This window comes from Helobdella robusta (assembly GCF_000326865.2).
Source record: "Helobdella robusta unplaced genomic scaffold HELROscaffold_48, whole genome shotgun sequence".
NCBI lineage: Eukaryota > Metazoa > Annelida > Clitellata > Rhynchobdellida > Glossiphoniidae > Helobdella > Helobdella robusta.
The window spans coordinates 905,936-920,894 of record NW_008705215.1 but is presented as its reverse complement, the minus strand read 5'-3'; the positions used below and the strand labels follow the sequence as shown (position 1 = coordinate 920,894).

Below are 14,959 nucleotides of genomic sequence, written 5' to 3'. Positions count from 1 at the left end.
GTGAGCCTGTCATCTAACCAGACGCCCAGATTCAGCTCAGTTGAAGAAAAAGTTGGCAACTTCACCAACCCTAATTGAACTGATGTTAAACTTTGACAACTGTTGTATAGTTTTTTTTTAATTTATACCAAATAATAGTAATTAATTACCATTGAAAAATAATTACCATTAATTACCATTGAAAAATAATTAAAAAAATTGAAATTTAAAACCTTTTAAAACATTTTAAATAAAAGAAATATTCCAAAATTAGTAAATAGGACGATCGTTACTTTTGACTCGAACGATAAAAAACCACCCTTCAACTCATGGATATATATAATACGGATTTGGCAGACGCATTATATATATATATATATATATATATATATATATATATATATATATATATATATATATACATTGTTTATATATATATATATATAACATCAAGGTCAATCTAACAAATATATGTTGAAAAGTGAATTTAAATTAAAATAAACAATCAGTTTTTAGCCGGTTGTTTAGCGATTATCGTTCTAGTTGCTTTTTTTGTCAATTTATTGACATTTAACTAAAACATTTGTCCATAGCAAGACGTTTGATAGTAAAAATACCATAAAATATCAATTACTACAAACAAATGTTTAATGTTTACATGTTTAATTCCATAGAACTAAGCAAAATTATTAGGCACGTAACAATTCTTATGCCATATCCATTATATCCATGCTCCAACTTCCCTCCGAGAGTAAGCTCCTTTGATGGACGTTAAAAGTGAGCGAAGGCCGTTATATTTTTCTAGTTATATGGTTCAAGCATTATAGCTCAATTTCTTTAAAAATTTTCAGCCCAACACAACTCTCACTCTGCCAAAGTTTACTTTTATTTCGTTTTGCACTTTTCGTTTTATGGTTTGTGATCTGAATCTAGTTCTGCGCATTTATGAGTCAAGGCGACCGAAGCAGTTGTATGACGAAGTTACTCGACAAATTAAAATGTCGGTTGAACGAGTTGAAGGAACACGTGAACATGGAATTTGAAAGGAATCCATATTTAGTAATCTTCCTCGGGACAGTATGCATCTTTTCTTCTCTACCTCTCGTCGGCTTCATTATTTTCGCAGTATTTTCCACGATGGTTTTTTTGGCTATATTCCTCATAGCAGAAGGTTGGTTGGTTCCGCTTGCAGTGTTTAATTTTTGAAATGATAATTAAAATTAGTACATTTTTTTAGCTAGAATTAATGTTGTAATGATAATCTCACTATACTACTATGACTAATCTGTAAGTAATGGTAATGTGGTTATGGATACTCGTAATTGACATAATAATAAAATAATCAGAAATGTATTTGTAATGTAATAATGTTAAAAAATTATTAATAGTTGTCCACATCCTCTTCTCAACTCTGGTTATAAGTATTTTTTAAAAATAATTATTAAAATATAATAGGAAAGTAAACCAGAATGTGAAAGTTTATCTAAGTGGCTTAAGTTTTTTGTTTAATCTTCTGCTTTTCCCACAAAGTTATATTTAAATAATTTTTATATTCTTGCCTGTTACAATTTTTAAGCTTTTTGATGTGGATTGGTTTATTATATTTGTGTCATTACAATTTTTTTACAAATTACAAGGTGTTCTTCTGGCATGTAGTTTGTTATTTTTTGTGGGAGCCAGCATGCTCATGCTCATTGTAGGCTGCTTTGCTGCAGTCTTGGTGACAATATCATACCTCGGCTACAAGCAAATTGGAAAAGTTTCAACTAAAAATGCGGACTAGATATAGTGAAATGCCATCATGGAATAACGATTTTCATTTTATATTTTGAATTGGGTTTATTTTGTTTTTATTTTAACTAATTCATGTCCTTCATCTGATCACTTCATTTATTAAGTGAAACAAACATAACTGACTGTTTTTAATTCAAAGTCTGACAGTAAGTGAAAAATTACTAGTCAAGTAAACATTGTATTTTTATATTTTATGACAGGTTTGTTTTTTATTTAACATCTCTTACTCATCTCACATGAACTGTTTTATTTTTAAAAGTAAAATAGGCTCAACAATGTTTCAGTTACCATTACTATAAATAATTATTTATTTAAAACATTTTAATATTCATTTCGTTACTACTAACTTATTTTAAAAGTTATGAACATGTAAAAACTTCATTTTGTTAACAATTAATCATTTTATTACAAATCTCGAACTACTTTTTCATGGAATGTTGAATTTATTGTGTGTTGATTTGATGTTACTAGTAACCATAGTCACATAGTGTATCAGCTGTTGAAGTTTCCAAACTAATTAGGAGAATTTCAAAAATTAATTTTAGACGAGGTTGTTCCTTCATTTTAAGTTCCTACAAGTTTCCCAACGCCTCAAATACTTAACAAAAACGTAGCTTTTGGCAAGATATGTTTCTTTGTTTCTGCATCTTGTATGGAAAATCTTACCCTCTGAGGGTCGTACTTTAAAGTCTCTGACTGCTTTTTGTCGCCGCCGTAATTTTTATTGTCTTAAGCACAGTGACGGATCTATGCCCGTCCCCTGTTGTGATTTTCAAAATTTTGGCCCTCGCTTGTCCAAGTTGTCTAAATCTGCCACTGATCAAGCATATTTATATTAATAAATCTGTTGAGTAATTATTATCATTGGTTGTTTTTATTAATGGTATCTTGTTTTTTTTTTCTTCATGTGGGGGCTGTTCGTGACTGGCTGGTTTTGTTGATGATTTTCGCCTTCCGAACTCTACTAATTTTGTATGTTTTTGGTCTGGTTATAGTTATATCATGGTTGTATCATCGTAAGACTTCGAAAAATGTTATAGAGTGAATTTGAATGAACAAATAAGTAAATAAATTAGTTCATATTAGTTTTGTTGTAAATAAATGCCTTTTTTAAGTTTTAGCTTTTTTTTATTTTAACTTGGTCGGCATAAATATCGTGTCTCGTGCTGTTAGTACGCAATGGCCTTGTCTAAATACTGTCTCCGAAACTCACTCAGACACACGCCATGCGCGTATGATGCGGTGCATACATAATGTGTATACTATACAGGTGCCAACATAATGTGTATACAAGTGCATACATAATGTGTATGTACGTCGTGTGGTGTGGATGGCACCCATGGATATATATAATATCCATGATTGTACCACCTATTTGGTACAAAAGTCTAATAAGTATAGAAAGACATATAAATATTTCTGCTGCATCATAAAAAACAAAAGAAAGAATCACGTCATTACAATTTAGCGGTGTTGTTAATATGATTTCTATAAACGTTTTCAATTCACGTGTGTCAAGTCAGTTGTGAAAATCATCTAGATTTTCAACGAATAGCATTATGACTTGTAAAATGTACCTCAACATGTAAACAAATACTTATATTTTACATTGATCAAAACGCGTCCAAAAATATCTAGTTCAATGGTTTGTCCTGTGGTGCTAGAAGGCATGACGCTCACTGAAGGAACTGATTTTGCACTTTGAAAATATGTACGTTATTATTACGTTTGGAGTATCTATATAACGTCCTCGTCAACTCCCGCTAAGTCACCAAAACAGAATGCAAAAGGGCGAAAAAGGCTTGTAGGGATCAAACATTCATTTATTAACTATCTTAAGTATTAATTATTATTAAAGATTATTGCAATTTTCAATGTTACCTAATCTATGCTAATTTTTATGTCTTTGCTTCTCTCTCGATTTCTTCCTTTTTTCCTGATAGCTTGTAAAACGAAACGGTTCGAGATTCACGTGGGAATAAAGATATTTCATTAAGCCTTAATTGTGTTTGTTTTATTCATTTTAACTCACAACAAAGTGTCTTGTTTGTAGCATAAGTTCGTACTAACAAATAGGTGACCTCCGACGTGATCTGAACAAAAATCCGACGTGATCTGAACTAAAACTTGACGTGATCTGAACGAAAATCCGACGTAAAAAGAAATACGAAGATGCACGTGGTAAGATCAAAACGAAAACAATGTTCCAACCAAATGATGACCCGATCGCCATATTACCTCTTTTCAAGAAAACAGCGTCAACAGATTGGTTCGAGAATTCCGAAATGCAATTTCAATTGCGAAACGTGATGTGTAAAACAACAAGATTCTATCACGTAATAATTTCCCTGCCGTTGGATATAGTCTCAAATTTGTCGTTAAAAGTGCAAAGGGGAACAGATTACGACGCTCTAAAAGCAGAGTTATTATCAACGTTCAAACAAACCAAACCAGAGCCATTCCAAGAAAAAGAATCTTAAAATAAATTTGAATCTGATAAATGTAAACAAAATTGAAGAGAGGCAGCCACCAGAAGAATCCAATAAAATAAAAGTTGTCCTGAGCAAGAACGAAGATAAAAAATGACATCCAACAATCACAACAGCAAAATGCTGAGCAGAATACTACCATCCCATCAGCAAATTCACACATGAACGATTTTCTCCTTCCAGTTCTCTCTCTTCCTTCCGGTTCAACAGCAGCAACAGCAAGATCATCACAGAACGAGAAAAGCAGAGCATAGTTCATCGTCCTCACACACATCTCATTCTAGAAATCGTTTGCAGCTGGACAGAAGGTTGCATGAGAGGCCAGAACAAAATTTGAACCAGCAACCAAAACGGCCACCGCGTTTTCAGCAACAACACCATCATCAACATCTCGTGAAACAAGATAAATTTCAACCAAATTATCAGCGACAAAAGCAACATCATTACGAGAAACAAGTTAAACGCCAGCGATATCAGTACCAACAACCGCATCTTCAAAGAAGAGTAAAAAAATCAAATTCAACTCAAAAAACAAACATTTTTCCATTTGAATGGCTTCGCCTCTTGCGAGGGAATATTGTGAAAATGAAATATCTCCAGCAATAGAAGTAACAGGAACCAACTTATTATTACCAAGTCGATTTTTATTCCCAGATTCAAATGAAGATATAACATCTAGTCAAATCAAACAACTAGCAAAAGAAATGTATAAACTTAATGACTACCTAACAACTAACAATCAACATCACTCTACCCCAAAAGCTTACGTACCAAATGACCTTTCAAACAGTAGTCACGTATGGTTAAGAGTAGATCGAGTACGTCGTCCACTGGAAGCACCATATACAGGCCCTTTCAAAGTGATTGAACGTAACAATAAATACTTTAAAATTGAATTGTTACCAGGAAATTTTCAAATAGTGTCAATTGATCGATTAAAGCCAGCTTGTTTATCATTACCTCTAACAGCCAAAACCAGAATAAACAACAAGAATAGTTCGACAACGAACAACAAACTTTCTACAACAGATTCAACAAAACCAGCAACATCAGACACAAAATCTACTGAAACACCAGAAACAGCAACAACATCAGGCGCAACAACAACACAAGAAACAAGAACGACGTCAACCAAATCCGAACCAACGACCCTTCAGAAAAGGGAGGCGAATAACATTCAACAAACGAAATGAATATTTTTATTTTTAAACGGCTCCGGCTAGCTTGTAAAACGAAACGGTTCGAGATTCACGTGGGAATAAAGATAATATTTTATTACGCCTGAATTGTGTTTGTTTTATTTATTTTAACTCACAACAAAGTGTCTTGTTAGTAGCATAAGTTCGTACTAACAGGCTAAATATTTCGAACATTTTCTGTTTAAATAAGTTAAAGGTTTACACTCTTCCTAGGTTTGGAGACAACACACAAACATAGTAATATGAATACATGTTAAACGACGAATCGCACACGAAGCACGTGATGGGCGGGAATCTTTTGATCATATTCGAACCTGGTCACAGCATGCATTGCAAAACAGCACCAGGCCACCTTAACCAACAAGCTGACACGCCGCCCTTACGAATAACAAATTTATCTGATGGCCAAATTGTTATGGGAGTTGACCATGGATATATATAATATGGCATATGGAAAACACGTTATATATATATATATATATATATATACATTGTTCATACATACAATGTCAAGGTCAATCTAAACAAATTTGTTATATAGAATCGTTATATTTGTTGAAAGAAAAGTGAATTTAAGTTAAAGTAAGCAATCAGTTTTTAACCGGTAGTCATGGATATAAATATATACATGCCGGTTGTTTAGCGATTATCGTCCTAATTGCTTTTTTCGTCAATTTATTGACATTTAATTAAAAAATTTGTTTGAAGTTTAACAATAAATTACGATAGTAAGACGTTTGACTGCTAGCAAAGTAAGAGATCCGTACTCGTAACAAAACAACGCGCCAAATTATGTTCTGTTAATGCCATAAAACTAAGAAAAATTATTAGTTCTTAAAAGAAATGTTTCTAATTACTGCTGTGGAACAATTCAAAATGAAATGATAGATGCAATGAAACAATTCAAAATGAAATGATAGATGTAGTGGCATCAAAAGTTATAAACACAATTATATCCAAAGCCATACAGGCTACATATTATTCTATTATTGTTGACTGCACTCCTGACACACCTCATAAAAAACAGTTTTCGCTCACAATTAGAATTGTAAATATATCAGAATATCTTATAAAAATAAATGAACATCCTTCTGGTGTTGTCTATTGTTAACGACTCGGCGGGTTTTGGATTAAAAAAAATCATTGCTCTCCAAAAAAGATTTTAGATTTAAATTTTTTGGCCTTTTACCTTCTTTGGGGAAGCCACTTTTTCATTTTTGTTATTGGCGATGCTGCACAGTCTTCACTCAATTCCGTTAAAATTTACGTAACAAAGGTTATTCATTTTATATTCTGTGTCCACTGCTCGTTGGAATATTTTACTTAGCCATGTTACAAACTTCACTCATAAAATATTACGTGATACCCGCTGGAAGTCAAAATTGAAAGTCTCAAAGCAATCCGATACCAAATAAGTGGCGTGCATGATGCTTTAATTACTATATATGAAACTGATACCAAGACTCCTGATATTGCACACAAAGCACTTACATTAGCCAAACAATTAAAAAATTATAGTTTTCTAATTTCTTTAATTGCATGGTACAATGTACTATTTCTGTACTGTACTACTGTATTGTGGTTTGGGGTCGTTGCATTAAGTCTCATATTATTATCTTAGATAGATGTTTATACTTATTTATTTGTATTTATTATGATCTGAAAAAATATGATCATATTTCAGATTATTTATCGTTGTCTAATTTGTTGTCTATTCCTAAACTCTGCGTTCTCTGATTATTATTATTCTTGTTTAACTTTATAGTTAAGAAGAAATTTGTTATGTTTAATTCATATTTAATTAAATCTTCTAAATATTGCAAAAGAACCCAACTCGGCACACTCCATTATACGATTGTATGGTCCCTCGTACTGTTTCATTTTCATCTTTAGTTTTTGTTTTTGGTTTAAAATTGTGGTCAAAACTACCGTGTTTAGTTTTACGAGTATATTACTATGGCCTATCTAAAAGATTAATTTTTAACTTAATTAAAAACAACTTTTTTAAAGGGATATGATTTAATTACTTTAATTATTTCAATTATTTTATAAACATAAAGAAATAATTGGCGCGTAGAACATATGCCAATATCTAAATGAAATGAAATGTTTTTTTATAACATCATTATATATGATGATTTTTCAAAAAACAGAAATAAACACACACACACACACTCACTTACATACTTCTAAATAAAATAAAGATGTACGTTACACATACATACTATCACACACAAACCCCATCACATCACACACACCTGTATAATACATGCATAAATATATTAAAACAATACTGATAATAAATAATCTTAATCAAGCACACCTACCCAGACGTCTATACACACCATAAACACATATAAATACTTTCGTGTTCATTAAAAATGTCACACAAAGTATAGTAATAACCAATAAATGTCAATAACTATATATTAACCTGACAATATACATATATTTAGTTCACACATACATCCAAACACTCATTTGCTCATACACATTCTCGTCTGTACACAAATTCATCACACATACTTACACATTAAATTAAATAAAAAGTAAATAAATATACCTAAATAGAAATTCTATAATTAAACAAACCTTCACAGATACATATGTGCACACCCCTTCACATCATACATACAATATGTATAGACCCAATCGTAATATGAAGTGTAACAAATAGATACATAATTAGTTAAATAAATAAATGAAAACTTCAGTGAAATAACGGTATCATAATATAAATTGAAATAAAAATATACAGTATTTTGTTAATTATAATAAATAACCACAAACAAAATAATGAAGTTAATGGCAATCCTTCTGCAACTGTTCAATAATAAATTAAACAAACATAACGTCCAACAACATTTACTGTTTACCATTTATAACAATCACATTCAAATTTCCAAGGGATGTTAAACCAATGATTGTCCACATTCTTCTTAAATTCTGCAATGTTACAACAGCACACTACCTCTTCAGGAAGGTCATTCCACAATCTAACGACTCGATTTGTAAAATAATACTTTCTTAGATTTTTATTGAAAGTTTTAACTTTGAGCTTTAATTTATGGTTTCTTGTTCTGTTGTCATTCACTTTTTCAATGACAGGATGACCAGCATCAGGTTCACTCTTTAACATATTAAAAAGTAGAATCATATCTCCTCTATTTCTACGGTTGTCAACGTGGGCAGATCGAGATGTTTCAGTCTTTCCGCATACTTTAAATTGAAACAATTCTTTACCATTTTTGTGGCCCTCTTCTGGACTCTTTCGATATCTTTTATGGTCCACGGTCTCCAGACACTCACTGCATAATCCAAGTTTGGTCTGACTAAACCCTTGTACAACTGTAAGAAAGAAAATTTGTTTAAATTACGAAAATTTTTGTATATTATGCCTAGAATCGCAAATGCTTTGTTAATTGATTCATATATTTGAGTTGTAAATTTCAATTTACTATTAAATGAAACACCCAAATCCCGTATTTCTTCCTTGCTTTCTAAGTATTTATTTTGAATACTGTAACTCATGCCCAAATCTGTTACCCCCTAGTCTCATAACAACACACTTATCTATGTTAATACTAACCTTCCAAACATTACACTAATCAACAATTTTGTCTAAACATCTCTGCAAGCTAATCACATCCTCTTCTTTCTTTTTAGATTTAAACACTTTAGCATCATCTGCATAAAGAAATAGGTTTATATCATTGTCTCCATCGCAAACACTGAACATATCGTTAACATAAACAAATAAAAGCGTAGGGCCAAGAACACTCCCCTGTGGAACACCACTGGTAATCTGATATTTTTCTGACAGACGATCTTTTACTTTTACAGAAAAAGTTCTATTTTTTAAATAATTTTGTATCCATCTAATCAGCCCATTACTGACACCATACGTTTCCAACTTTTTAATTAGCATCTTGTGTCAGTGGCGGATCTAACGCTTAGCAGAGTGAGCAGCTGCTAGGGGCCCCGGACGGCCAAGGGGCCCCGTGTACAAATTTATCCCTTAAAAAATACTTCAAATAAATTTTCCAATATAATGAAATTTCAAAATTTGAAAAAATCATAAAATTTTAAATAATATTTGTTATTAATGGAAAGGGGGCCTCGTAAAAAAAATTATTTTATAAAAATAACAAATAAATTTTGAAATATAATGAAATTATTAAAAAATTCTTTCAATTACTATGCTGAATTCAACGTTAATAAGCGTTTGCAAATATAGGAAGTTTACAGTAATATGTTTGAAAACAATCTGTCATTCGTTTCGTTAGCCACCGTGATATTCTTTCGGACATCCCTACTTTTTTGTCTTTAATATCGTATCGTTGTTTTGTTGTTGAAAGCGCGTGATTTTATTTTTTTAAAAGTATTGTGGTCAAATAATTAAAACGTTATTTAGTTGTCTGTTTTTTTCTTTTATTTCAAGTACCTAAGTGGTAAACATTTTTATTTACTTTTGATATAAATTCATTAAATGAATTTCATTTTAATTAATTTTAATTGATGCTCAACTTTTGCAGGAAAGAGAAAAAAAAGAGTATTATTGGAGAGAAGTTTTAAAAAGGATTGTTTCAACAATACAGTTATTAAGCCGCTTAGGATTAGGATTTCGCGGTCATGATGAAAGTAAAAATTCCAATAGAAAAGGAAATTATTTGACCTGTTTGGAATATTTAAGTGAATATGATGAATTTTTAAAATTACATTTACAAAAATATGCAAACTAAGGACGGGTTCATGCAAGTTATTTATCTTACTATATTTGTGACAAATTTGTAGGCCTCATTGGCAATCAAGTAAGGGCTGAAATAATTGAAGAAATTAAATCGACAACTTATTACAGTATAATTATTGACTTCACTCCTGATATTTCTCATGATGACCAACTTACTTTTGTGATAAGATATGTTTCATTTTCTGGTAAGATAAAGGAACGATTTTTAGGGTTCGTTCCTTTAGATAAGCACAACTCTTCATACTTGGAAAAAGAAGTTTTAGAAACTTTAATGAAATTTGGTCTAGATATTAAAAACTGTCGAGGTCAATCTTTTGACAACGCTTCGAACATGTTAGGAAAGTACTCAGGTTTACAAGCACGTATTAAAGAACATAGTCCGAGTGCGGTTTTTATTCCTTGTGCTAACCATTCATTGAATTTAGTTGGAAACACCGCGGTTCAATATTTCATGTTTGTGCAAAAGCTATTTACATTTTTTTCATCATCAACTCATCGCTGGAAAATGCTGAACAGCAAAATAGATGTTGATCAGTCTCTCTCGTTAAAAAGGGTATCAGATACAAGATGGTCAGCAAAAGCTGATGCTGTTTTAGCTTTAAAACTGAAATATACAATAATAAAAGAAACGTTAACTGACTTATGCAATGGACAGGATGAAAAACCTATCACTATAGTTGAAGCAACATCACTACTTAAAAAAAATGAATAAATACGAAACCGCTCTTATGACTGTTATTTGGAATTATATCCTGCAAAGAATAAATTCTATCAGTAAGTCAATAGAATGTGAATTATTTAAAGGATCAATGCTACTTAAATCATTAGACAGTTTTATTGAGAATTTCAGAAATGATTATAAAAAAGTTATGACAGAAGCAACCGATTTATCAGGATTACAATCTTTTAGTGAGGAAGATGAAGTAACTTTTAACAGAAGAAAAAGAAATGCGTTTTTTGATGAAAATAAAGAAGAGTATAAATTTACAAATATAGATATTTTTAAAATCAATACATTTTATGTCATATGCGATAGTATTAAAACACAATTGCTACAAAGAGTTCAAAAATATGAGGTTGTTTTGGAACATTTTCGTATATTTCTTGATTGGAATTTGTCAGAAGAAAAAAAAAACAAAAGTCATTGAAAGAATTGAAAAATATTTACAGAAATGACATTGATGTTTGTAATTTGGAAGATGAACTAAACCATTTTTTTATTTTTTTTGAGGGAAAATGAGGACGCCATTTTTTATTTTTTTTGAAGAAATAAGCCAGATAATTCAAGTAATAACAAAGATTTATCTTTTGAAAGAATCTATAAAGCCGCTAAAGAAATGTCATGCACATTTCCCAATATTGAAATATTATTGAAAATTTTTTTAACTATTCCTTTATCTAATACATCTGGTGAAAGATCTTTTTCTCTTTTGAAAAGAATTAAAAATTATTTTAGGAGTACAATGGGGGAACAAAAATTAAATAATTTAGCTGTTTTGTATTTAGAACAAGAAATAATGAATAGTGTTGACACTGCCAAAATTATTGATGAATTTGCAAGAAGTAAAGCTAGGAAGAAATTTATTTGAAAAAAATGTTGTTTGTCGATTATTATTTTCCAATGATTTCTTTTAATCTTCATTTCGAATTACATTATTGTCAAACATATTTTGTTGACTATTTTGAAATTTTGTATTTTTTTTTATATTTGTATTTGACCAAATTTTAATCTATGAAGCACATCACAAATAACATGAAGTCTGAAATGGCGCTCGACAAAAATATTTGCAATGATTGTATCCCAGGAAGGGTGTTCACCATAGGAAAAAGACAAACCCGAAACACTAGGCGCTGGAAGAGCCTTAAATGAACGCGGACACGTTCCATAATATATATATAATATATATACATATATATATATGTGTGTGTGTGTGTGTTGTGTTTGTAAATAAAAGGAATTTGAACATTTAATTTGAATAATTCCATGTTTAATATTTTAAAAATTTCGCACTTAATATATTAATGTTTGTAACAAATCTGTCGACAAACTATATTCAAATTCTTTAAAAGTTATTTTTAGTTCAAAGATGTATATCACCTACATAGTTATAAGTTGGAAATAATTGAAAGTTAAAAAGCCTCTCCACGACACACTAAGTTTGGGGTCCCAAATTTTTTTCTGCTTAGGCCCTTTCTTGACTTAATTCGCCACTGTCTTGTGTAATACCTTGTCAAACGCCTTTTCAAAATCGGTATAAATTATATCAATTTTGCCACCTTAAGGAAAAACTTCTAATATAAATTCAATTGTTTTTCTTAACTTAATAAATTTCGATGATCATTTAGTTTTAAGTAATTTCTGCCCATTTTTGGTTTAATTTAATTTGTATTCATTGGCTTGCTATACGATTTTATTTTCATTTATGTTGTTATTTTCATGTTGGTATGTTTTTATTTGGTTTGGGTGGCCGTACAAGCTTGTTTGAGCTTATGTGTCTCCATGCTTTTTGCTGAATAAAATTGAATTGAATTTCAAATGAACGTTGTTAGTAAAGCGATGCAGGCCAAGGATCTGGTACAGTGCACTGAAATGCCTAAAATTGTATTAAGTATTTTGAAAATTATAGAGTGTTTGGCTTTAAACAAGTAATGGTTGGTGCTAAAGAATTAGCTGAAAACTTAAACTTCGAGCCTATATTCAGACCAATCAAGAGGGTGGGACGAGTAAAACGTCATTTCGATAAAAATGCTCCTGACGAACCAATCCAAGATCCAGAAAAGCAACTTGAAGTGGAATTTTTAACCTCTGTTTAGCCATAAGTTTGTCATCAATTAAAGAACGATTTGAACAACTGGATGAATATGTAAATATATGGGTTTTTTTATTAAGTTTGGATAATTTGCCCATCAAGTACGATTTTTTGAAATTGGGTAGAGAATTGCAAAAAAATTAATCGTTTGTTCAAAGTATGATTTTGATGGTGCCTTTGCAATGTGATAAACTAAAAAATGTTCAGTTTTTTTTTGTTAAAGATAAAATAGGTAGAGTGGAACTTGAAAAAGTAGAAAAAATTACACCCTTCACTTTATTGAATTTGATTAAAAAACATTTTTACAATAGCTATATCCAAATACATGGATTGTTCTGCGCATTCTTCTTACAATGCCTGTAACTGTTGTAAGTGGGGGAACGTAGCAAAACTAAGTTGCAAGATCGACTTAAATTTTTAGCCAGGTTATCAGTCGAGCAAAAAATAGCAGAAAATTTAGAATTTTTCAAAGATGATAACAGATTTTGCCGATAAAAAGCTAGAAGAATTACATTTTAATATCTTTAACCAATGTTTTGCAGATTTAATTAGAAGAATTTGTTACTTGTAATAAAACCGTCTGCTTTAAAATTCATCTAGCTGTGTTCATTGTTCATTTATATACTTATTTTTAATAAAACATTTTTAAAAAATTCTGATTAATTAGATTGAAGATTATTTAAAAATCTCTTTAACATATATTTACAATTTTTGCATTTGGCCTCGTTTGTACTCGTTCTTTAATGTTAAGCTATTAACCTTTCGTTGGAAACATCAATAACACATAGGAGCGAGTCTTCAAGTTTTACCCGACCTGTCAAAAAAGCCGGCGTGGTGATAGCCTGGTGGTTGAGGTCGCAGTGATCGGGTTTGAATATGACAAAAGAATCCCTGTCTATCGCATGCATTGTGTGTGGTGCGTTGTTAAGCATAGATGCTGTCTGTTGATGATTTCTCTGAATTTTGGAAATGTGTAATCGACCATTAACCATTACGATTGACAGGTTGTATAAAGTACAATAACAGTCTGTAAAGTTCTTGGCACAGTCTTCTCAGCTCGATAGGATTAGCCAAAATATATTTGAATAATAATCAAACAGTGTTTATATTTTGATTCCAAATTAGAAACTGATAAATAATTTAAAAACAGTACTTTAAAAAGAAAAAGCAATACTATCAGAACTTTTTCATTAATTTTGTCTTTATATGTTGAAAATTTTGCATGGGAGCAACTTAAATTTTGAATTGACATATTTCATTATTTTTTCACCTTTATTGGTCAAAAAACATGTTTACGTCAAGGCATGGCGAAGTTAATATTTACTAATCTCATTTTGTAATGTCCTGGTTTAGCCGTTTTTTTGAATGAACGAGTTGTTAGGTCCAGAAAACAAGATTAAATATAGATAAATTTTAAATAAATGTATATAATAAAAGTAGAGACTCTTAATTATTTAATGTAGGCTCTATGTGTAGGTATATAGACTATTTGCTACAACTTGTTGCATTCTTATCAACAGGGTAGTGGAAGATTATGATTGGGTCGACATTGTCTAACCGAAAAGGCGTTTAACAAAATTTCTTACAAAACTGTTTGACCAATTGCACATCAGAGGTAAAGCAGAATGAACATTGCGCTGATTTTAATTGGTTGTCATTGGATTTTTCCCCTCTTATTTTTAATATAATTTCACGACCGCAAGCAAGTTTTAATCAATTTATCAAATTCGGGCACTTACATATAAATAAATTGCTGAAACAAAATATTTTTGCTAAAATGCCAACTGCAGTTTCCATTATTTGTTATGTACTTAATGTTATTTAGTTTTACAGTTTTAATTTTGTTATTTTGAGACCGATTTAATTAAGATGTGTTTCTTTTTTGATTTCGATTTGTATTAATGTACAAATAAATTATTTATAATAATAATTTATAAA

At 30.7% G+C, this 14,959-nt stretch overlaps 2 protein-coding genes across 2 annotated transcripts; both read left to right on the top strand.

Moving 5' to 3' along the window:
* Positions 1-622: 622 nt before the first annotated feature.
* On the top strand, positions 623-4,253 carry HELRODRAFT_178530 (hypothetical protein; the record flags this gene model as incomplete). The annotated part of the gene is made up of 4 exons (XM_009026615.1): positions 623-730; positions 913-1,150; positions 1,617-1,738; positions 3,936-4,253. 4 exons carry the CDS (start codon positions 623-625, stop codon positions 4,251-4,253), a joined length of 786 nt encoding a protein of 261 aa, XP_009024863.1.
* A 7,295-nt stretch (positions 4,254-11,548) lies between these two features.
* Positions 11,549-11,800, top strand: HELRODRAFT_85855 (hypothetical protein; the record flags this gene model as incomplete). Its single annotated transcript, XM_009026525.1, has 1 exon — positions 11,549-11,800. The coding sequence occupies one exon, from the start codon at positions 11,549-11,551 to the stop codon at positions 11,798-11,800; it is 252 nt and encodes an 83-aa protein (XP_009024773.1).
* Between the last annotated feature and the right edge of the window lie 3,159 nt (positions 11,801-14,959).